Source organism: Callithrix jacchus, chromosome 7, assembly GCF_049354715.1.
Source record: "Callithrix jacchus isolate 240 chromosome 7, calJac240_pri, whole genome shotgun sequence".
Taxonomy (NCBI): domain Eukaryota; kingdom Metazoa; phylum Chordata; class Mammalia; order Primates; family Cebidae; genus Callithrix; species Callithrix jacchus.
This window is the reverse complement of record NC_133508.1, coordinates 68,949,163-68,972,807: the sequence shown is the minus strand read 5'-3', so window position 1 is coordinate 68,972,807 and position 23,645 is coordinate 68,949,163. Positions and strand designations below refer to the sequence as shown.

The following is a 23,645-nucleotide window of genomic DNA, read 5'->3' as shown; positions in this document are numbered from 1 at the left end:
CAGGGGTATCCCTAGGTGGAAAAGACAGAGCTGCATCCCTCACCCTAAAGGGTACATCTGTCTCCAGACTCCAGTGCAGGACCCAATGCAGATCCCAGCCTTATTCTCTGGGCCTGAGGAATGGGGAGGGGCCAGGCAAAGGGGGATGCTCGAATGGCTGCCTTCCCTGACTTCTTTCTCAGACGCCTTATTAGCCAGCCCCTCCCTAAGGGACCCCCTTTTAGAAGGAGGGGGCGAAGTACAGATGGACCCCCCAGGTTACCATGGAGACAGCAGGGAAAGGGTTGCTGTATCACCATGGCAATAACTGACGTCAGTGCTACCCTTTCCCATCACTTGATATGAGAGGGGGACAGCCACCCCAACCACAAGCAAATCCCCCATAAATCCTCCTCCTCTTACAGAGCCAATCAACCAGGGGGGTCGCCAGGCTTAATATAGCACAGGAGTTAAAAGCACAAACCTTGGTTCAAATCCTCACTCCACCTCATCCTAGCCATGTGAATTTGAGCAAGTTCCTTAACCCCTTGAAGTCTCATAGGTGCCATGAGGGTAAATAAGCAATGTGCCTCCAAGGATTATGTGAGGATGACATGGGATCACGCAGGTAACAGGTGTGGGGACTGCCTCAACCAAAGTGCACACTGACATTAGGGATGGTCAAGAATCCTACTTAGGCCAGGTGTGGTGGCTCACGCCTGTAATCCAAGCACTTTGGAGGCCAAGATGGACGGATCACCTGAGGTCAGGAGTTCAAGACCAGCCTGACCAACATGGTGAAACCCCGTCTTTATATTTAAAAAAATAAAATAAAATCCTACTTATCATCTTGGGACTTGTCAGGGGATTGTGGACTTCCAGCTACAGACTCACATCTCCTAGAGGGCCCCAGGACTTACAAGGACTGGGCCTCAGAGTTTGAGCATGTCAGGATTTGGAGGTCTCAGAGTGAAACCAGAAACAGAATTTCCAGGCTCTGAGGAAACCCCAGATGCCACTTTCCCTGAAGCCTCATCACATCTGGACTCTGACACAACTTCCCCTTCTCTTCCCTCTGCCTTGTCCTAGTCCTTAATAGCACCTTCTACCTCTTAGGGGCCTCCATATGCTCCCCTAAGAAAAAAGATGGGGTGGCCGGGCACAGTCGTTCATGCCTGTAATCTCAGCATTTTGGGAGGCTGAGGTGTGCAGATCTCTTAAGGCCAGGAGTTCAAGACCAGCCTGGGCAATGTGGCAAAACCCTGTCTCTACAAAAAAGAAAGAAAGAGAGAGAGAGAGAAAATTAGCCAAGCATGGTGGCACATGCCTGTAATCCCAGCTACTTGGGCGGCTGAGGCAAGAGGATCACCTGAGTTCAGGAGGTCGAGGTTGCCATGAGCCAAGATCATGCCACTGCACTTCAGGCTGGGCAACAGACTGAGACTCGGTCTCAAAAATAAATAAATAGAAAAGGGAAAAACAAGGATGAGGCTGGTGCTATAATCCCAGCACTCTGGGAGGCTGAGGCAGGGGGGTCACTTGAGCATAGGAGTTCAAGACCAGCCTGGACAACATGGCATCTCTACAAATACAAAACTATTAGCTAGGCATGGTAGGGAGTGCCTGTAGTCCCAGCTACTCGGGAGGCTGAAGTAGAAGGATCGCTTGAGCCCGGAAAGTCATGGCTGCAGTGAGCCGAGATTGTGTCACTGTATGAATTAAAAAAAAAAAAAAGAAGAAAAAAGGCCGGGTGCAGTGGCTCACGCCTATAATCCCAGCACTTTGGGAGGCCGAGGCGGGTGCATCACGAGGTCAAGAGATCGAGACCATCCTGGTCAACAAGGTAAAACCCCGTCTCTACTAAAAATACAAAAATTAGCTGGGCATGGTGGTGTACACCTGTAGTCCCAGCTACTCGGGAGGCTGAGGCAGGAGAATTGCTTGAACCCAGAAGGCAGAGGTTGCGGTGAGCCAAGATCATGCCATTGCACTCCAGTCTGGGTAACAACATCAAAACTCCGTCTCAAAATAATAATCATAATAAAGAAGAAGAAAAAGAAAAAGGATGGATGAGGAATCACAGGTAGAACGGCCTGGTCACCATGGGGATATGGGTGGTCCAGCTCCCACTTCCCTCTCCCCACCCACCCTTAGGGTAGAAGTACCGGAACCATTTTCATTCCCTCCATTTTCCCTGACAACCACGATTCAGTCTGCCCAAATCCACTGCCACCGCCCTGAGTCAGGCCCCTCTTACTACTCACCTGATCATTCCAGCAGCTCCCTGCCAGGCCTCTCCCTCCTTCCTTCCTCACTTGATCCTCCAAATCCAGAATTATTTTATAAAGACCACAAACGCAGCCTGGTCAGTTTCTTATTTAAACCTCATCAATGGCTTCTTCACATCCCTTGTCCAGCCACAATGGACACCTTTCAAATCATCACAAAACATTCCTCCCACCTTAAGCACACCGTCCCTTCTGCCTGACCCCACAGATCACCCTCAAAGATGGCTCCCCTGACCACCCATTGGTCCCCACCCTTAAGGCCTGCATGTCCTCTGGGTTGCCTTCAATATCTATTCCTGATCCGAACTTAATGCCTGTCCTTCCTGTTACACTACAGGCTCACTGCGGGCAGGACCATCCTCCTCCTGACATCCCCAGGGTCTAAAACAGGAGGGCTCAGGAATCTGCAGATTAGACTAGCTCGTGAATGACTGCCTGCAAGGTCCACAGAGGAGAGGCCTTGGTGGTGTGAGAAGAAGCAACAGCAGAGCCACCTGCCTGGCTGGGAGGTTGGAAATGGCTGTCATAAGGAATGGAGCCTTGAACTGAAGGATGAGAAGCTGTTACCCAGGCAAAGACTGAGGAACATCCCCAACACTGGGTTTGGTATGGGCCATGCGTTGGGTGAACTTGGTGCTAAAGACATGGTACAGGGAGACATATTCCTATTTTGAAAAGAGACACCCGGCTGCCCTATAGGAACAGACTACATAGGGGATTGAGAGTGGCAGCAGGGAGACAGATCAAGAGGCTGCTGCAGCCTCTCTGGTGAAAGGTGATAGGGCCTTGGTGCAGGTGTTGGTGGCGGAAATGGAGAGAAGCAATGGGATTTTAGATATGTCGTGAAAGGATAGGATTTTGTAGCTGCTTAAGGATGAAAAGGGTGAGAGAGGACAGAGTCTAGAACCGAATCCAGATTTCAGGTTCAGACAGCTGGGAGATGGCTAAGCTGGGGGACACGGAGGGAGGGCAGGTGTGCAGCCTGCTTCCTGAGAAGTGGCATATTGAGCAGGAGAGGTCCAGGAGGCAGGTGTGGGGCAGAGGAGAAGGCTGGACTGAGAAAGAGAAAGGAGTTTCCAGCACTTACGGGCTGGATGCTTAAGGCATGGGAGTTGATGAGACTCCCCAGGGACAGACTAGCAGGCCTGGGAACAACCATGAATAGGGAGTGAGCAAAGGATAAGAAATTTGCCATGTGGCAGCAAACCGTAAGATAGCAAGAAAATCAAAAGTGCACAGTATCCAGAAATACAAGGGCCTAAAAGTACCTCAAAGAGGAGGGAGTTATTTGTGTCAAAGCTGGCCACTGCTAAGGGGTCAAGACAGATAAGGACTTGTAAGCATCCCTTGGATTTAGCAACAAGGAGGTCAGTGGTGACCTTGGTGGGTTGTTCCTGTGGAATGGTGGGGGAGGAAGCCAGATTGCAGGGGCTGAGTGAGGAAGTGGAAACAACGTGTGTATACAACTCCTTCAAGAATGCTGGCTGCAGAGGGGAGCTGGAGAAGGATGTGGAGTGGAGGGAGGGCTTTCTTTTTTCAAAGATAGGAAAGGCTAGAGCTTCTTTGTCTGCTGATGGGAAGAAGTCATCAGGGAGGGAGAGGCTGAAGATATGGAAAATGGTTGAAGATAGGGAAAAAAAGAAGGGATTAGGGGAAGGAGATTCCCCATGGAGGAAAAAAAGATTAAATTCCCAAATATGGCTGCACAACCTGGGGGGCAAGTCAGGACCTGTTCTGGGCTCTGGGGGCTCAGAACAGCTGCCCACTCTCCCCAGCAGCCAGTGTGAGTCACTGGAGGGGAAATAGCCCAAACTGGCAATGTGGGAAGGGGAGCTGGGCCAGCATGTTCCTTAGGATCCCCAGGGATCAGGGAGGAGCCAGGAGCAGCCTGGGCTCTGAGCCCTGAACCCCATGCCCTGAGCTGGACAAGGACACACAGAAGGGTTGTCTCACCTTTTGTAAGAGCAGGCAGAGTTGTAGAAAGCTTAGGTTTTACTTTTGGCTTTTCACTGCCCCATTGTGAACCTGTTGCCTCTTCTGCAAAAAGAGAGGGTTAAACAGATCGACTTTTCAGTTCCAGGGAAGGAAAGTGTCAGGACCAGGACTTTGCTGACAGTTTAGGGGGTCCTGGAGCCCCAGCAGCCTCCAACTAGAGTTGGCTGAGGAGCTGACATTTAAGCATGCAAAGAATTAGGGAAAAGGCTCCTATGAGGGCCATGGGAACAGGTCAGGGTGCATCTAAGCCTGGGAGAAGAGAAGGCCCTTTGAGGTGTGAGTTGTGCCTGAGCACACCATCCGGAATGTGTGAGGCCAGCCAGGAGTGGTGGCTCACGCCTACAACCCCAGCACTTGGGAAAGCGGATTGGGAGAGGGGCAGGCTGTTTGATCCCAGGAGTTTGAGACCAGCCTAGGCAACATGGCAAAACTCTCATCTCTACAAAAAAAACACAAAAAATGGCCGGGCGCAGTGGCTCACGCCTGTAATCCCAGCACTTTGGGAGGCAAAGGTGGGTGGATCACCTGAGGTCAGGAGTTTGAGACCAGCCTGGTCAAGATGGAGAAACCCCATCTCTATTAAAAAACAAAACAAAACAAAAACAAAAACACCAGGCACGGTGGCTCATGCCTGTAATCCTAGCACTTTGGGAGGCCGAGGTGGGTGGATCACCTGAGGTCAGGAGTTCACGATCAGCCTGGCCATCATGGTGAAACCCCATCTTTAAAATAAATAAATAAATCACACACACACACACACACACACACACACACACACAATTAGTCGAACTTGGTGGCATGGGCCTGCCATCCCAGCTGCTTCAATCCCAGCAGTCTTCCTGCAAAGGCAGGAGAATTGCTTGAGCCCTGGGAGGTTGAGAATGCAGTGAGTAGTGATTGTGCCACTGCACCCCAGCCTGGGTGACAGAGTTGAGACCCTAACGCAAAGAAAAGAAAAGGCTGGGCTTGGTGGCTCAGCTATAATCCTAGATTTCGGAGGCCAAGGCTGGTGGGTCACTTGAGCTCAGGAGTTGGAGACCAGCCTTGGCAACATAGTGAATCTCTGTATCTACAAAAAATACAAAACATTAGCCAGGTGTGGTGGTGAGTACCTGTAGTCCCAGTTACTTGGGGGACTGAGGCAGGAAGATCGTTTGAGCTCAGGAGGTCGAGGCTGCAGTGAGTTATGATCACCCCACTGTATTCTAGCCTGGATGACAAAGTGAGACCCTGTCTCAAAAAAAAACTGTTTGAGCAGGGTCTGGAGGCCCTGGGTGGGATAGGGTAGGGTTTTTCCAACGGGCAGCTGACCTTTCTGTCCCTGGTCCCCTCCTACTGCCTTTCCCTGTCCTTGCACTTCTGTCTTTGGCCCTGAGGAGTGTCTCTGGTGAACTTGGAGATCCGGTGACCAGCCCCCTCCCACTGAAGTGGCCAGTGGGGGCAGACCAGACTAGACCTCACGAGAGACCAGCTCTACCCCCACCTCCTCTGCCAGCTGACACCTCCTGGCCTCCTGCTAAAAACAGTCGGTCCCAGGGGGCCTATGGGTTTTCAGGCCTCCCCCTCCACGCCCAGGCAGGTATTAAAGAGGCCGAAGTCGGGCCAGACCGGCTGGACATCATGCTATTCACCGAGACTGCTCACTTCGTGGTGAATTTTCTTCTATCCCGGTGAGGGGGACCAAGGGAGGGCGCCCGCGGGATAAAGCGCCCTGGTTTGGCGGCTGGGGTAGGAGGCACCCAGGTCTTTGGGAAGGCCCCGCTAGGGGCCTCCAGTCCCTCTAAATCGACCAGGAGTGACTCCGGCCCGCGCCCTGCCTCATCCGATCCGAGGAAGCTCCCTCCTCCCCGCCTGTCCTGTTCTCCAGGGGTGACTGCTGTGCCATCTCCCCCGCAGGCGGCCCCGGGCCACAACCCCGCACCGCCTGGACCAGGAGTTGTGTTTCTGGGGCAGCCGGGGCCCAATGTTGCCGGTATCCGCCACCCGCCGCAGCCTGGGTGACTACTGGCTGAGCCCGCAGCGCCGCCACCCTCCGGGCGCCGCTTGGCGCTGGCCGGCACGCAAACTGCTACTGCTGCCCGGGGACACAGGCCTGGCCGACGTGCCCTCAGCACGCTGGCCCAGCTGCTACGGCGCACGCCCGAGACTCACGTGAGTGCGCGGGGGAGGGGCGGGGCGAGGACCCGGGGAGTAGACGGGGGGCGGGGCCTACGCGAAGAGGCGCGGTCTAGGGAAAGGGCGGATCCCCAGAGCCGAAGATCCCGGCCTGGGAGTGGGCGGAACTTGGTGGGAAGGGCGGGGCCTGAAGGCGACAGGGAGCGGAAGGAAGGAAGGGGCTGGGCGGAGTGGGCGCAGACCCGGAGGGAGAGGATCCTTGCCTGCACCCTGTCTTCGATTTCCCTTCCCTCCAGGTGGAAGCACCGTTGGCAGAATATTAACTACTATTTTCTGGGCAAAAGGAAGAGACACCTAGTTCCCTTGCGCCCGTGAGAGCCGGTGAGGGGCGGGACCACAGGGGGCGCGGTCGGTGGGCGGGCCCTCGTTGCGGGCAGGTCTGAGGCGGGGCCTAGCCAGAGGGCGTCGGGGAAGGGCGAGGCCCGAGCTCGACGTCGGCCCGCTGCAGACGAGGCCTGCGAGGCCTTAGGACCCTTGTGGGGTTGAGCCGCAACCAGAGGGGCTCGGTGTGCGGGGCGTGGTCTTAGCAGGGTTATTTTTCTCTGCGCTTCTTGGGCCTACACAAGCATACTTTTAAAAAGATTGACAAATTTGACTACTTAGAAATTTCTGTTCATCAGAAGACACCCCAACAAAGTAGAGGAGCCCCAAACAGGACTCCTCAAACAATACCAGCTCCGTGCCCGATGCAGGGAGTCAGGGACCAGGAAGGTGGTGCACTTGGGTGGGCACCAACTGGGTCAGCCCCAGGACAAAGGTGACTCCAGCCCTGGGTCTAGAAGCTAAGCTGAATGACGAAGGGAAAGGAGGCTCGGGGTTAGTTTGAATGGCCCCGTCGTGGCGATCATCCTGTGTGTCTCTGTTCACATTTCCGTGCATCTCTGAAAGTCCGTACCACCCTGAGTGTGGCTCTGTTTCTCTGTGTCCTATCTCTGATTTCTGTGTCTATTTATTTAGTCAACAAATATTTATCAAGGGCTTGGCTAGGCGTGGTGGCTCACGCCTGTAATCCCAGCACTGTGGGAGGCTGAGGTGGGCAGATTGCTTGAGGCCAGGAGTCCATGGCAAAACCCCATCTCTACTAAAAATAGGAAAAATTAGCCAGGTGTGGTGGTGTGTACCTGTAGTGTCAGCTACTCCGGAGGCTAAGATGGGAGGGTCATTTGAGCCCAGGAGGCAGAGATTGCAGTGAACCGAGATTGCACCACTGCACTCCAGCCTGGGCAATTGAGCAGAACTTGTCTCAAAAAGACAAAAAGAAGTATTTGCCACGGGCCTATTTTAGTGGTTTGTGACAGGTTTATACGCTGAGTTAATCACTGGGTTTACACTGGTGAAGCAAACAGTTGAGGTCCCTGCCCTCACGGAGCATACATTCTGGTGGGGAGACAGGCCATAAACTGGAGAAACAGTGTGATATGTTTGAGAAGAGGGCTGGGCCAGGTGCTACTTGATAGGGGATGGACAGGGACTAGGTCTTGTTCACAGGTTAGAACAGTGCCTAACACATAGCTGAGACACAGTAAATGCTGAAAGAATGCATGCATTGTCGAGAGATCTCCTCTGAAGAGGTAAGTCTTAGATGAGGCTAGGAAGGATAGTCAGCCACTTCCAGAGCCTGGAAGGAGTGTTCTAGGTGGAGGGAACAGTGTAGTCTAGTTGGTGACCATTTGCCTCTGGCTCTCTGTGCCTGGAGAATTGTGTTTCTGTGTCTTTTTTGTCTGTAGCTCTGTGATCATGGGAGCCCTGGGGCCAGTTTAAACAGGGCCCCATCAGGGCCTCTGGAAGTGAGGTCACTGTGCAGCAGATTCATCCCACTGGATAACTCTGGCTTAACTGGCTGGGCCTGGCCATTCCCCTGGAAGCAACTCCTCCCCCCAACAGCATCAGTCCCACGACCTCTGGCTCCTTCCCAGGGCAGCATCTTGCAGTCCGGAAGGAAGTTCTTCCTCCTGTCTAACCGCAGTCTCTGCTGAGGCAATCCCAGCCTTTTCCTCTCATTCTGCCTTGTGGGGAGAAGGGAGCAGATGGGCTGGCCCTTTAGCAACAGGTCCTGCCTGGACAGAGAGCCCAGTAAAGACCTGACAGAGTGGGGGTGACAACCCCCTGCAGCCTTGGGGAAGTGAACTTCAAAGGGCAGAAATAATCACTCATCTCAGAAGCTTCTTTGGTATCCATTATCTCATTTAATCAATTAACACCTACTTTATAGTCCAAAACTCAGGCAGGCAAGGGTGGGGGGTGGGGGGGAACAGCGGCAAAACTGGGACCAGAATCCAGGTCTCTTGATAAAATAGGAACAGTAATAATCACTATCAGTGCACACTTACTGTGCCAGGTTCTGTGCTAACTGCATGCATTTTATTCTTTAAGCCTCATCACATCCCCATGAGGCGGGCACCCTCATTATTCTTGGTGTCCTCAGATGAGGAGGTGGAGGCTCAGCACTGTTACACCATTTGTCCAAAGACACCCAGCCAGTTCATGGCAGGACAGGATTTGACCCCAGGCAGCCTGGCGTGCTCAGCCATGCTCCCTGGGCCCTGGGGATTCGGGAGGAGTGTCACAGATGTCTATTTTCCAGGGACTTGGGGAGACAGGCTTCAGGCTCCCTTGCATGATGATCCTGGGGCTGACCTGTGCCAAAGCTGAGCTGAGAAGGAAGATGGCCTGGACATGCAGCATGATCCAGAGTCTCCTCTGTGGACAAAGATGAGTCCCCTTTGCCCTCCCTCCTGAGATCTCTGTGGTTCTGCTCTTCATTTTCCAAATAAATTCTCTGCAACCTCACTCTAGCTCTCTCTACTTTGAGGGGATCTCAGTTTTTCCCATTGACACACACTGAGTTGACTAAACCAACATGGCTGGGAGGGCATCTGCCATCACCCCTTGACCCTCCCACCATGCCCACCCCACCCATGAGCCGCCCCCCACCCCCACCGGCCTGGATGGAAGAGGCCTGGTTCCTGCTCTCCTGACTCTTTTTTTTATTTTTATTTTTTTGAGATGGAGTTTCGCTCTTATTACCCAGGCTGGAGTGCAATGGCGCGATCTCGGCTCACCGCAACCTCCGCCTCCTGGGTTCAAGCAATTCTCCTACCTCAGCTTCCCGAGTAACTGGGACTACAGGTTGCGGCACCATGCCCAGCTAAGTTCTGTGGTTTTTTTTTTTTTTAGTAGAGACGGGGTTTCACCATGTTGACCAGGACAGTCTCAATCTCTTGACCTAGTGATCCACCTGCCTCAGCCTCCCAAAGTGCTGGGATTATAGGCATGAGCCACCGCGCCTGGCCCTTCTCCTGACTCTTAAAGTGCCTCGTTAAGAGGAGACCTGCACCAGCTGAGTACAGTGTTGCAGGAGGGTGACATTAGTTTGGGGCACAGTGGATCATCTGGTGGATCAGGAAACTCTTCTGGAGGGGACCCTGGAGCTGGATCTTGGGCATGCCTGGGAGCTGCATTCTAGGCAGAGAGGGGCATCGTGGAGAAAGGTTTGGGGATTTGTGAGACTGGCAGCCAAGTGGGCTTTGCCTCAAATGAGGCCGACTCAGGGACAGCTTCAAAGACCTTGAAAGCCGGTACAAGCTGTTATCCAGGCAGAAACTGAGCCATGAACAAGTTTAAAGCAGGGGAGGGAGGTGATAAGGCGAGTGGTCTCTGGCCCTTACCTAGGTCCAAGGCCTCAGGCACCTGTCCTTGTGCCCTCGCTTACCCACTCTCCCAGGTCCCATCCAGGACTGAGGCCTGGAGGGATTCCTCCCTCCCCCCGCTGCGCCCCCCCCGCCCCCCCCCGCCCCAAGCCTCCTTGCAAAGGTCTGGCAGAGGGTGTTGATGGCTAGAGGAAAGAGCTGCCCTGACTCATCCAATCACTGCTCAACAGTAGCCCCCACATAAGACCCCTTAGGGGCCGGGTGTAGTGGCTCATGCCTGTAATCCCAGCACTTTGGGAGGCCGAGGGAGGCGGATCGCCTGAGGTCAGGAGTTTGAGACCAGTCTGGCCAACATGGTGAAACCCTGTCTTTTACTAAAAATACAAAAATTAGCCAGGCGTGATGCTGGGCACCTGTAATCCCAGCTACTTGGGAGGCAGGAGAATCACTTGAACTCGGAAGGCAGAAGTTGCCTTGAGCTGAGATCACACAACTGCAACCCAGCCTGAGTGACAAGGGCAATACTCTTATCTAAAACAAAACAGAAAAACCCTATGACCTATCCTCTGCCCTTTACGGGCTCTCAGTCACATAAACAGGTGAGACTGGCAGCCAGGTGGGCTCCACCTAAAATGAAGCCAGCTCAGGGCAGCCCCACACCCAGCCCTCAGGAGCAGCAGCCACGTCCCTCCCTCCTTCAGCCCCTCTCCCTTCACGCAGAACCCAGTCCCCATCTCTGGGACTCTGCTCCAGGAATGCCTCTAGACTTCATCCTCTCCTGTTCTGTCCTCTTCCCTCACCTAGTTCAGGCCACCATTGCCTTTGTCTGGACCAGTCCAGTTGACTTTCTCTTGGGTTTCCTGCCTCCAACTCTGTCCTCTCTGATATGTGTCCACTGGGGCCTGTTTGTCTGTTTTACAGGTCCCTATGGGACATCCAGGCTGACCTCCAAGGGCACCAGGAGTTCTGGACAGAAATCTAGTCTGGAAATAGAGATTTCAGAGTAGCACATAGATGAGCTCATAGATACAGGAGAGAGAAGTGGTCGGTGGTCTCATTTTCTCTCTCCAACACAGATTCCTCTCCAGCCCATAGATCTAATGAGATCCCAAAAGCACCTCAGTTCAGCCTGGCCCAAACCGACCCCTCCATTTCCACACACATGCCGCTGCTCTTCCCCAGGCTTCCTCCATGGGGCTTGGCACCCCTTTCCGCCCATTTTTTCAAGCCAGACCTTTGGTACCCCTCAGCCTTCCGACCTCCCCACTCCCATGTTGAATCCTTCCCTGAGTCCTGCAGCTGCTGGTCCTGAACATCCCCCTTGCTCCTTTCCCTCTCCTTTCCTCTGCCTTTTGGCGGCATTTAACGTGGTGGCTCACTCACTCCCTCCGCAAGCCATTTCTTCCCCCAGCCTTGAGGACACCCCTGATTGGAATCTAAATGTCTTCTACCTTTTTTTTTTTCTTTTAGAGATGTGGGTCTCACTACATTGCCCAGGCTGGTCTCCAACTCCTGGGCTCAAGCAATCCTCCCACCTCAGCCTCCCAAAGGGCTGGGATTACAGGTGTGAGCCACTGCCCCCAACCTGGTTCTGCCTTCCCTTCTGGAGCCACTCTTTCTCTCTAGTGGATCCTGTTGAGCACTTGGCTTCAAATTTGGGATCACCCCCAAACTATTACCTGGAGATGGGGCCTTGCCTCTGCAGTCCAGACTCATATATCTATTAACTGGCAGCTGATGTCTCTACCAGGACTCGAATGGGCACCCAGAACTTCACCTCCAAAGCCACCCTCTTAAGCCCCAGCACTGAGAGTAGGAAGAACAGTGAGCTCAAGACCCGTGGGTGCTGGCCAACTCTCCCTTCCCACTTGGATTCAGACCTCATCATCTCTGGCCTCGATTATGGCAACGGCAGGGAAGGACAGCCAGGCGGAGGAGACTTTGTGCAAAGGCAGGAAGGGGAACAAGGTTATGGCTTGGTGAGAAGCTCAGAGTGTGTTGTGGGGCTCAGATAGCAAATACCTTAAATGTAAGGCTCAGACTTTGTCCTGAGAGCAATAGGGAGCCACTGAAAGGTTAAAATCTGCTGGACACGGTGGCTCACGCCTGTAATTCCAGCACTTTGGGAGGCTGAGGCAGGTGGTTCACCTGAGGTCAGGAGTTCGAGACCAGCCTCACCAACATGATGAAACCCCATCTCTACTAAAAATACAAAAATTAGCCGGGCGTGGTGGCAGGCACCTATAATCCCAGCTACTTAGGAGGCTGAGGCAGGAGAATTGCTTGAACATGGAAGGCGGAAGTTGCAGTGAGCTGAGATTGCACTCCAGCCTGAGCAACAGAGTGAGACTCCATCTTAAAAAAAAGAAAGAAAGAAAGAAAAAAAAAGGTTGGCTGGGCGTGGTGGCTCAGGCCTGTAAGCCCAGCACTTTGGGAGGCCAAGTTGAGCAGATCACAAGGTCAGGAGATTGAGACCATCCTGGCCAACATGGTGAAACCCTGTCTCTACTAAAAATACAAAAAAATTAGCCAGGCATGGTGGTGTGAGCCTGTAATCCCAGCTACTTAGGAGGCTGAGGCAGGGGAATACCTTGAACCTGGAAGGTGGAGATTGCAGTGAGCCAGGATCGAGCCACTGCACCGCAGCCTGGTAATAGAGCAAGACTCCATCTCAAAAAAGAAAAGAGAAAGGTTAAAATCCAAGGGGAGCACATTTGTTTGTACATTTCTGTCACAGCTTCATTCATTCCTTCCCTCATTTACTTCAACAAATAGCCACTGAGCACCCTCTATTAGAAAGTGACTCTGAGGCTGGGCGCGGTGGCTCACGCCTGTAATCCCAGCACTTTGGGAGGCCGAGGCAGGCGGATCACGAGGTCAAGAGATCGAGACCATCCTGGTCAACAAGGTGAAACCCCATCTCTACTAAAAAATACAAAAATTAGCTGGGCGTGTGGTGCATGCCTGTAGTCCCAGCTACTTGGGAGGCTGAGGCAGGAGAATTGCTTGAACATGGGAGGCAGAGGCTGCGGTGAGCCAAGATCCCACCCACCACTGCATTAGAGCCTGGCACCTGGTGACAAAACGACTCTGTCTCAAAAAAAAAAGAAAGAAAGAAAGAAAGTGACTCTGAGACAATGGAGAATGTCCGGAGGGGCAGGGCTGGTTCGCAGAGAGATCAGTGAGAAGGAGATGACAAAGCCCAGCCCAGGTGAATGAAGCATCTTCCCAGGGTAGTGGACATGGAGAGGAGCAATGAGCTGAGATCATCCAGGTTCCTGGCTTGGGCAGTGAAGGACATAAGTAAGGTGTGAGAGATGCCGAGCCCAAAGCCCAGGGTGATGGAGGCTATGGTGGGAAGAGCCAGTCCTTCCTCCTGGGGACTCTGAAAACCTCTTTGGGAGTGGTTTGATCTGGGTTTTAAGAGAAGAGTAGGCCAGGCATGAAGGCTCACGCCTGTAATCCCAGCACTTTGGGAAGCTGAGGCAGGCAGATCACCTGAGGTCAGGAGTTCAAGACCAGCCTGGCCAACATGGTGAAACCCATCTCTACTAAAAATACAAAAATTAGTGGGGCATGGTGGTGGGCGCCCATAATGCCAGCTACTCGGAAAGCTGAGCTGGAGAATTGTTTAACTCTGGAAGGTGGAGGTTGTAGTGAGGGGAGATGGCACCACTGCACTCCAGCCTGGGCAACAGAGTGAGACTCCATCTCAGAAAAAAAAGATAAAGGGAATTTAAGGAGAGCACAGAAAGATGAAGTATGTATTTGGGGGGGGGGTGGGGGCTGGGGGACATTCCAGAGTATATTTCTTGGGAGAAGGTCACTAAAAGGAGGTCCCAGGGGACACTTATGGGGTACAAGAGGAAAGGGAGAGAATCGTCAGGATTCTGAGGAAGAGGCACATTCCTTTCTCATTTAAGAAATTGATTCAGGCCAGTTGCGGTGGCTCACGCCTGTAATCCCAACACTTTGGGAGGCCAAAGTGGGAGGATCACTTTAGTCCAGGAGTTTGAAGACCAGCCTGGGCAACATGGTGAGACCCTGTCTCCATGGAAAAAAAAAGAATTGGGCATGACAGTGTGCACTTATAGTCCCAGCTACTTGGGAGGCTGAGGTGAGAGGATCACCTGAGCCCAGGGAGGTCAAGGGGCCACAGGGCTGACTCAGGGTAATCCCAGGTTCCCAGCTCCCCTCCCCAGGGCAGAAAGAGGAGAGAGGACGAGAATGGGAAACTGTTGCACACCAAGTTTGTGTCAGGCACCGTGCCCCGGAATTTTATGTAGCAGTCCTGAGGAACATTATTGAAATCCTCCAGTGTGGTCTGCTCCTCTGGGTTTTAAGGACTTTCCTTGATGCTGCTAACTCATGTATTTCACAACAACCCCACAGAATGAGTACTATTGTCATTCCCATTTTATAGATGAGGGTACTGAGGCTCAGAGAGGACCTAAAGTCACTCAGTGGCAATGAAGCCAGCTCTTCACCACAACCACCACCTCAACACAACAAAACCTCACTGAATCTTCACAACCACCTGAAGCGGCTCCCAGTGTCTTCATTTTAGAGTGGGCGAATGGGGCTAGCTAGGGGAAGGGACCTGTCCAGGACTGCAAAGCTGGAAGGTAGAGTAGTGTGGGCTTGGATCATTTAGGGAAAGAGGCAGAATACGAGAGGTGGTGGGGTGAGATTGGGGTGACGTAGAAAGGGGTGGGACTGGGGACTAGGCTAGGAGGGAGTTTCAGTGTCTTTTTAATGTTGGTGTTGTTTCGAGATGGAGTTTTGCTCTGGTTGTCCAGGCTGGAGTGCAATGGGGTGGTCTTGGCTCACTGCAACCTTCACTTCCTGGGTTCAAGTGATTCTCCTACCTCAGCCTCCCTAGTAGCTAGAATTACAGGCATGCACCACCACACCCAGTGTTTTTAGTAGAGACGGGGTTTCACCATGTTGGCCAGGCTGCTCAAACTCCTGACCTCTGGTAATCCGCCTGCCTCAGAGTCCCAAAATGCTGGGATTACAAGCATGAGCCACCATGCCTGGTCCAGTTTCTCTTTTGAAGGGACTTCCCATAAGGGGGGGATTTTGGTTGGAAATTTGTAAGCAACCCATGTTCCACTGGTTTGGCCACTCCTTCCAAAGACACCCAGGATCTGTAAAGAAACTGAAAGTCAGAAAGAGGTGAGGAGGAGGAGAGGGTAGGCTCCGGGCAGCCTAGATAAACTGGGTTGAATTTCTGGTGACCTCATCAAGCCTGGGGGAGGTCAGCAGGTGAGCTGGGATTACAGGCCTCTTTGCTACTGGGGAAACTGAGCCCCAGAGAGACAGCTTTATCAGATAGTGGCTGGGCCTCATCCAGTCTAGGCAACCACCACACATACACATGTGTGTGCATGTGCATACACACATACAACCAAGGGAAGTGGGAGGGAAAGGGAGAAAAAAAAGGTCTGGGTAGCCCAAAATTCTGAAAGAAACTTTCAAAATCCCTGTCCTTATGAGTTGGTCACTGTCTGGATGGCAGTTCCCAATGAAGGGCCCCTGAGGTGCCCCCATATCCAGAGCAGGGTTCAAGGCCTGTCACTGGCAGGGACGCTGTGTACCTGGGTCTTGCTGACAACCACACCAGGAGCCAGGGAGCCCAGGCGCATGAGAAGCAGTGCCGGTTCCGCAGAGTCCAGTCCCTGGGGCAGGCCCTGCAGATGCCTGGGCTCTCCTTGCCAACACCTCTGGCAGCTCCTCTCGGCCTGGGGCTCGGAACCCGCTCTGGATGCCTCCAGCTGGCCCTAGCACGACAGGCGCCTCAGCGCTCTCGAAAACCACCTTCCCCTGGTTGTGGCCTTCTTTCCTCCTCTGGAAATGGGGACAATGGTGGAACACATCTCACAGGGTCAGAGGGAACATGTGGAAAGCAGCTGGCACAGGGCTTGGCATACAACAAGCACGAAACCAACGCCAGCAGCAGTGATGGTGATTGCTGTCTGTTCTTCCTGCCTTTAAAAACATTTATTTATTTACTTTTGAGACAGTTTCGCTCTGTTGCCCAGGCTGGAGTGCAGTGGTGCTATCTCTGCTCACTGCAACCTCCACCACCCTGCCATCCCTCAGCCTCCCAAGTAGCTGGGATTACAGGTACACACCACTACGCCTGGCTAATTTTTGTACTTTTAGTAGAGACAGGGTTTTACCTTGTTGGCTGTGGCTGGTCTTGAACTCCTGGCCTCATGTGATCTGCCTGCCTCAGCCTCCCAAAGTGCTGGGATTACAGGCGTGAGCCACTGTACCTGGCCTATCTTATTTTTTGTAGAGATAGGGTCTCGCTATGTTATAACCCAGGCTGGTCCTAGACTTCTGGGCTCAAGCAATCCTGCTGTCTTGGCCTCCCAAAATGCCGGAATTACAGGTGTGAAGCACCGTACCCTGCCCTCCTTCCTGCCGCCTTTTTTTTTTTTTTTTTTTTTCACTCTGTCACCCAGGTTAGAGTGCGCACCATCACACCCAACTAATTTTTGTGTATTTTGATAGAGATGGGGTTTCACCATGTTGGCCGGGTTGGTCTTGAACTCCTGGCTTCAAGCAATCTGCCCACCTTGGCCTCCCAGAGTGCTGGGATGCACCCTGCCCACTTCCTACTTTTTAAAGATTCTTCCCATTGGTCTGCGCTCCAGGCTTTCTCCTGCCCCTAGTCTGCTGCTGGCTCCTTCCCAGGGCCCTCTCCTGTTGCTGCCCCACCAGTTCAGTGCTCCTGCCACCTAGGCACCTCCTGGGCGTCCTATGCACAGCTTGGCGGCCATTACCGTCTTATTGGCAGCAATCAGAGGCCCAGATTTCCGGGGGTCGGTCCTGACTTAAACCTTCTGTTCATTGTCCCTATAAGGTCACTAGTCAGAATTTAGGCCCTAGCCTTTGGCTCAGGAAATGTGGTTGCATATCAACGTGGTGAAGTATACAGACTTCAGGCTGCCTTCTGGTCATCCCCCTGAATCTTCCTTGGACACTGCAAATGCAACAAGGCTAGATTCAGCTGCTCCTTCCCACGTTCTTTTTCTCTTTGATGGCCTATCTCTGCTGACAGGCCCAGTTCACCCACTATGACCCCGAACAGAAAAGCAGGTGGCAGCAGCATCCAGTCCCTGCACCCAGCCAGTTACCAAATCCGGGGGATCCCAACTCCCAAACCATGCTCCAAAAAAGTCCTCTCTTTACCTCTGCACCTTCGCACCTACCATTCCTGTTCTCATTCTGTCCTGCTCTGAGCTCTTCTCCATGCTCTTCCTCCTTCAGGCAGCCCACAGGTCGTTCATCTAATGCTGGATCTGGCTTTCTTCTCCCCTAAGACATGGCCTGTCTCTTCTCTCCCACCCCACCACAGAAACCCCTGAGGGCTGGGACCCTGACTGACTCACCACTTACTCTTAGATGTCTAAGTGTGAGCAGAAACAGGAACTCCAGTCAGTATCTGCAACTATGAATCACAGGACCAAACCTCTCACTGTACAGATGAGCAAACTGAGGCCAAAGAGGAGAGGACTGGCTCATGGTGACAGCAGGAAGAGGCTGATGTGGGGCAAGAACTGAGGTCTCCAGGTCCAGCTGATGCCCCCCAGAAAGAGATGGGGACTGGGGCTGTGCCTAGTCGCCGTTCCATAGGGCCTCCATTGGGACCTCTGATGTCTCTTCCCAACTCGAGGCCTTTACATATGCTGGTCCTTCCGCTTGGAAGGCCCACCCCTCCATCTCTGCCTACATATTGCCCACTCACACCTCCCCTGGCATCTAATCCGGTCCTTGACACAAGGTTCTGAGGCCTGAGAGGCCTCAAAATATCCCCCAGCCTCCTTTATGGGGCATCATTTCTGCTGCCCCCCTTCCATCTTCAGCACTGCCCTGCATCTCCCCAGAGGTCCCAGCTTTCCTGCCAGGGAAATTCATTCCCTGCTGTCGGTGCCTGACTCATGGCAGGGCCGGGAGCATCTCAGGCCAGGGCTAAGGCCAGAGTCCTTATGAGGAGAACTGGAACAGATGAGTTGTATGAACGTGGGGTCTCTGGTCTCTGCAGCTTCCCTTCCCCCATCCATCCCAGGGTCATCCTGTCCTTCCCATTCCTCCTTTCTTTATTTTTTCTTTCTTTTTTTTTTGAGACACAGTTTCGCTCTTGTTACCCAGACTGGAGTGCAATGGCGCGATCTCGGCTTACCGCAACCTCCGCATCCTGGGTTCAGGCAATTCTCCTGCCTCAGCCTCCTAAGTAGCTGGGATTACAGGTGCGCACCACCGTGCCCAGCTAATTTTTGTATTTTTAGTAGAGACAGGGTTTCACCATGTTGCCCAGGATGGTCTCGATCTCTTGACCTCGTGATCCACCCGCCTCAGCCTCCCAAAGTGCTGGGATTATAGGCGTGAGCCACTGCGTCCGGCTCCCCCATTCCTCCTTTCCCTGTCACTCCATCCTGGCAAAAGCCCACACCTCAAAGGTGTGGTTCTGACCACCACAGTGACAGCCTCAGTGACCCACTGAGGCACACACAGCCCCCCATGGGAACACTCACCCAGACATAAAGGAGCCACTCTTTTCTCCACACACTCAGATATTCCCCGAACTCTGGGCTTAAGCCTCCCAAAGCACCGGGGTTACAGGCGTGAGCCACCACGCCCAGCCCATAGATATTCTCTCATACGGCCACACACTCATAGTTTCACAGTCTCAGAACAGTCACCAACAGTCTCAAGGAAGGGCAGGCACATAGCCAGTGAGTCTGTCACCAGGATCACCACGCTCTCTCCTTCGAATGTACAAGGCCAAACAAAGATGCAGATGCACACAACCACAAACGTGCACACCTGGGCACACACACACAGCCATGAAGTCTCACAGACAGACACAGAGCAATACACACAGCCGCACACAGAGGGAAACAGATACACACAGTTGCACACAGGCTCCCGGAGACGCAGAACAATGGGCGCATTGTCTGGGTTGGCAGCAGCTGGGGAGGAAGGAGCCGCAGTGTGGACGGAGGAGGCCATGGGGCTGCTGAACCCTTCCACCCCCACCCTGAAGCATCCTAAACCTCTTGCCTCTTCCAGAAGTCAAATTCTGCTGGGACCTGGATTTGCTGAGGGCTGAGGCTCCCAAGCACCCCCTCCCCAGCCTCCTGGGATGTCTGGTGAGGATGCAGAGCCTCCCCTGGGGACCATGCTCCCTCTAGGGCTCTGGGGACTTAGGGTCTTTCACCCTGAGGCTCCTCGATGCTCCTCCTGGGCTCCTTGGGAACATTTGCCTCTCATCCTGCCAGGCAGTGCCTGGGGATCAGAAGCCTTAGGTTCTGCTCTTAACCTCTGACCCCAACCCCTCCAAGACTCACCCTTCCTCCATCTGAGCCTGGCCAGCTGGTGCGGGCAGCGCCTGGCAGCATTGTGGGTTCCCCATTGTGGCTGAGACAGAGAGCAGGATATGACATCCATCCCTTGGTGGCAGTCGGTGGAGAAGTCACCGTATTTTCAGTGAGCTGCAGTGGGGGCACGGTACCTCTCGATGTTCCAAAGTAGCCCTTGTCTCCCACTCTGACCAGGCAGCCCCAGATCTCAACAGGAAATTCTGCCAGGGGATTCCTTACAGCCCTTGGCCCATGTTATCAGATCTCTCCAAACCTTTTCTTACCCTCAGCTACTGGTAGCTGCTGTGCGCCCTTGGGCACGTCACTTTCTCTTCCTGAAACTCTGTGTCCCAGTCTGTGAAGTGAGGCGGGGGTCGGGGCAAGTGAAGGTGAGAGTAGCTGAGGGTATTCTGTAGTCTTAGGGTGGGGGTGGGGATGGAGGATACCAGAGTGCAGAATCTAGAAGCCACCTCAGCCCTCTGTGGTCAGATCTCTGGGGAGTTCCCAATTTCTCAGGCCCTGGGGTGTCTCCACACTTCACAGCCTCAGGCCTCCCAGGAGGCCTCGCCCGTAGGAGGGAGGGGAGGGACTTGCTGAGCTGGCTGGGATGCAGCCTTGTATTTGCAACACTTTGCTTCCTCCAGCCTCCATCCCTTTCCTCCTGGGGGCTGAAGACGGGCAGCTGGACACAGACATCCGGGGCCGGCCAGGACTCTGGGGTTCCCACCAGCCTAACCAGGCCAGCAGGAGAGGTAGCAGAGGACCAGAGCCAGGGAGTCTCCAGCCACCCCCACCCTGCCTCCAGGCTCTCTTGCTCTCCGGCAAGGTGAGAGGCAGGGTTGAGCAGCCTTGGGGGCTGGGAGGGACCCTTGGTGGCATCCTGTCCCTCCCTTTCAGAAACTGGGGTGTTTTGAGGTTTGTTGAGTCCCCAGCTGGGGTTCCTCTGCCGGCCTGGGGCACCCTGACTTAAGGGAGCAGAGCTGTGTGTGGGGTAAAGAGGAAGGACAGGTCCGACAGGTCGCCAATGCCTCTGAGCCTCCAACGGGGATGGAGATGCCCGTCAAGGTCACAGAATCCCCAACATGGGACTTTTCAGTGGGACCAGGCTGAGGGCAGGAGGGGCTGAAAGCGAATCTGTCTGTCCTCACTCAGAATGGCCACCAAGAGACTGAAAGGAGGAATGAGGGACAGGCCTCCCTAGTCTGACCAGAGCGACCTCGAGGCAGGTCAGAGCACCCCCGCTCCCCGGCTGGCCGCGGCAGGCAAGCAGGGACATGGGTGGGACCTCTGACCGCTCTACAGGCCGGAGGGGGTGCCAAACCCAGCGCAGGGGCCCTGCGGCTTCGTTGGCCACATTTTCTGGAGCATAATTCAGGATAGGCCATCTGACGAGTCTCGTGGTGTGAGCCCTTCGAAGGGTTCGAGCGGGAGACTGACAGCAGCTGCAGGACCAAGGCGTTGGGGGCCACTCCAGGCTGCGGGGGCGCCCACCCTGGGAGGTGGAGCGGAGTGGAAGGAATGACTGCCCGTCCCCTTCCTCTAGACCCCCACTCCGCCCCGCCCAGCTCGCGGGAGGACTGGCCTCACTCCGGCCCACACGAGACTCTACCTGCCCCTGGGAGTCGGGTGGGGTGGAGGGACCCGACCGCCAGAGTCGCCTGCTGCGCAAGTGGGGCCTGCGAAGCGACCCCGCCTCCGCCCCTCGATTGGGCGCTCATTTAAATGTCCGGCCCCGCCCCGAGCTCGGGCGCGTATATATAGGCAACTCGGCGGGCGGCGGGCGGCATTCTGGCGCGGAGCGGAGCGGTAGCGGGCGCAGCTAGCGGGTCGGCCGCGGAGCGGAGGTGCAGCTCGGCTTCCCCCGACACCCCTCCCCCTCGGGCGCCAGCCCCACCCCTCTGCCGGCCGGGCCGACCCCGCCGTACTATCCCCTGCGGCGCGAGCCCGGGGCGGCTCCGGGCGCCCCCCAGCAGACCCCCATCATGGGTAGCCAGAGCTCCAAGGCTCCCCGGGGCGACGTGACCGCCGAGGAGGCAGCAGGCGCTTCCCCCGCGAAGGCCAACGGCCAGGTGGGTACGCTCGGCCCGGCCGGCGCCAGCCCCCTCCCCTCGCACCTCGCCCCCTCTAGGGCCCGGGGCCGGGGCCGCGCGCTTTGTCCGGCCCGGGACACGCGGCGCCCCCTCCCCCGCCCGGTCCCTTTGTTCTCGGCGCCGCAGCCCCCGCGGGCGAAGCGAGGGGAGGGGCGGGGAGGGGGCGCCGGCCGGGCCCCGCCGCCTTCTTTGTTCGAGGCCCCGGCCCCCGGCGCTGCCCCCCGGCCGCCCCGAGTGCCGCGCGAGGAACAAAGGCGCTGCTGGGCCACGCCAAGGGGGCGCCCAGGGGCCGCGGAGCTGGGGCCCGGCGGGGAGCGCACTCCACCCGCAAACCCGACCTTGGTGGCCCACGGTCTTTTTTTTTTTAAGGGGGAGCCGAGACGTGGGAGAGCCTGTGGTGGGTGGGGGCCGTTTACACAAAGCGGGAGGCTGGGAAAATAGGCCGTCCAGGTGCAGAGAGACAGCGCCCTGGGGCGGCTTCCCGCCCAATGTCGCCTAGAACGGCTCGCCTGCCTGCCCGGGATCCGCACAGAAGATCCGGAGCGGTTCCTCGCGGAATAGAGAGCGCACCCCGGGGGACGGGGGTGGGGGCCACAGGACCCCAGCGCCTCCTGCCGGACGCGGCCTCTGCGCACTCGGTCCCCGCGCGCTCGTGAGGGGAGAGAGGGAGGTGTTTGACGGGATCCTAGGTGTGGGGTGAGGCTGAAGCCAGACTTTCGGGTTGCAGTAGAATCGAATCGGGGACTCCTTCATCTAGAAGGGATCAGAAGCGGGCTGGGGGAGGGGGAAACCCTGCCCTCATTGCTGTCCCCTCTGCCCTGCAGGAGAATGGCCACGTGAAAAGCAATGGAGACTTATCCCCCAAGGGTGAAGGGGAGTCGCCCCCCGTGAACGGAACAGATGAGGCAGCAGGGGCCACTGGCGATGCCATCGAGCCAGCACCCCCTAGCCAGGGTGCTGAGGCCAAGGGGGAGGTCCCTCCCAAGGAGACCCCCAAGAAGAAGAAGAAATTCTCTTTCAAGAAGCCTTTCAAATTGAGCGGCCTGTCCTTCAAGAGAAATCGGAAGGAGGGTGGGGGTGATTCTTCTGCCTCCTCACCCACAGAGGAAGAGCAGGAGCAGGGGGAGATCGGTGCCTGCAGCGACGAGGGCGAGGGCACTGCCCAGGAAGGGAAGGCTGCTGCCACCCCTGAGAGCCAGGAGCCCCAGGCCAAGGGGGCAGAGGCTAGTGCGGCCTCAGAAGAAGAGGCAGGGCCCCAGGCTACAGAGCCATCCACTCCCTCAGGGCCGGAGAGTGGCCCTACACCAGCCAGCGCTGAGCAGAATGAGTAGCTAGGTGGGGGCAGGTGGGTGATCTCTAAGCTGCAAAAACTGTGCTGTCCTTGTGAGGTCACTGCCTGGACCTGGTGCCCTGGCTGCCTTCCTGTGCCCAGAAAGGAAGGGGCTATTGCCTCCTCCCAGCCACGTTCCCTTTCCTCCTCTCCCTCCTGTGGATTCTCCCATCAGCCATCTGGTTCTCCTCTTAAGGCCAGTTGAAGATGGTCCCTTACAGCTTCCCAAGTTAGGTTAGTGATGTGAAATGCTCCTGTCCCTGGCCCTACCTCCTTCCCTGTCCCCACCCCTGCATAAGGCAGTTGTTGGTTTTCTTCCTCAATTCTTTTCCAAGTAGGTTTTGTTTACCCTACTCCCCAAATCCCTGAGCCAGAGGTGGGGTGCTTATACTCCCAAACCTTGAGTGTCCAGCCTTCCCCCATTGTTTTTAGTCTCTTGTGCTGTGCCTAGTGGCACCTGGGCTGGGGAGGACACTGCCCCGTCTAGGTTTTTATAAATGTCTTACTCAAGTTCAAACCTCCAGCTTGTGAATCAACTGTGTCTCTTTTTTGACTTGGTAAGCAAGTATTAGGCTTTGGGGTGGGGGGAGGTCTGTAATGTGAAACAACTTCTTGTTGTCTTTTTTTTCTCCCATTGTTGTAAATAACTTTTAATGGCCAAACCCCAGATTTGTACTTTTTTTTTTTTTTCTAACTGCTAAAACCATTCTCTTCCACCTGGTTTTACTGTAACATTTGGAAAAGGAATAAATGTCGTCCCTTTA

At 54.9% G+C, this 23,645-nt stretch overlaps 3 protein-coding genes and 1 long non-coding RNA gene across 19 annotated transcripts in view; 2 read left to right on the top strand and 2 right to left on the bottom strand.

The window, feature by feature from the left end:
• The window catches only part of LOC118155396 (testis-specific serine/threonine-protein kinase 3), a 15,143-nt gene extending 8,750 nt beyond the window's left edge, over window positions 1–6,393 (bottom strand). For 2 of the 11 annotated variants that reach the window (XM_078331068.1, XM_078331070.1), the window contains exons 1-4: window positions 5,894–6,393; window positions 5,375–5,472; window positions 4,221–4,304; window positions 2,244–2,409 (exon numbers count right to left, since the gene is read on the bottom strand). The gene's annotated coding sequence lies outside the window, so the exon portion shown is untranslated. The remainder of the gene's footprint in view (window positions 1–2,243; window positions 2,410–4,220; window positions 4,305–5,374; window positions 5,473–5,893) is intronic. The other 9 variants (XM_078331071.1, XM_078331076.1, XM_078331072.1 and 6 more) reach the window with 6 other exon arrangements.
• On the top strand, window positions 5,705–9,227 carry LOC144576966 (uncharacterized). Of its 2 annotated transcripts, none has more exons than XM_078331088.1 (4): window positions 5,705–5,912; window positions 6,159–6,413; window positions 6,674–6,758; window positions 9,022–9,227. In XM_078331088.1, the coding sequence occupies exons 1-3, from the start codon at window positions 5,806–5,808 to the stop codon at window positions 6,750–6,752; spliced, it is 441 nt and encodes a 146-aa protein (XP_078187214.1). In that variant the 5' UTR covers window positions 5,705–5,805; the 3' UTR covers window positions 6,753–6,758; window positions 9,022–9,227. The 2 variants fall into 2 exon arrangements, with proteins under 2 accessions (XP_078187214.1, XP_078187215.1); XM_078331089.1 differs by having other exon boundaries at window positions 5,876–5,932.
• Window positions 9,000–21,132, bottom strand: LOC128932620 (uncharacterized). Of its 4 annotated transcripts, XR_013519910.1 has the most exons (5): window positions 21,071–21,132; window positions 19,746–19,816; window positions 19,450–19,593; window positions 10,888–12,757; window positions 9,000–9,137 (listed from the first exon to the last, which is right to left on the bottom strand). It is a non-coding gene; the product is annotated as an uncharacterized LOC128932620 (long non-coding RNA). The 4 variants fall into 4 exon arrangements; XR_008482666.2 differs by having other exon boundaries at window positions 10,888–11,070; window positions 12,678–12,757; window positions 19,450–21,132; XR_008482665.2 differs by having other exon boundaries at window positions 19,450–21,132.
• On the top strand, window positions 19,067–23,645 carry MARCKSL1 (MARCKS like 1). 2 transcript variants are annotated; one of them, XM_078331079.1, is made up of 3 exons: window positions 19,067–19,251; window positions 20,106–20,287; window positions 22,376–23,645. In XM_078331079.1, the coding sequence occupies exons 1-3, from the start codon at window positions 19,245–19,247 to the stop codon at window positions 22,880–22,882; spliced, it is 696 nt and encodes a 231-aa protein (XP_078187205.1). In that variant the 5' UTR covers window positions 19,067–19,244; the 3' UTR covers window positions 22,883–23,645. The 2 variants fall into 2 exon arrangements, with proteins under 2 accessions (XP_078187205.1, XP_035164485.1); XM_035308594.3 differs by lacking the exons at window positions 19,067–19,251; window positions 20,106–20,287 and adding an exon at window positions 21,244–21,530.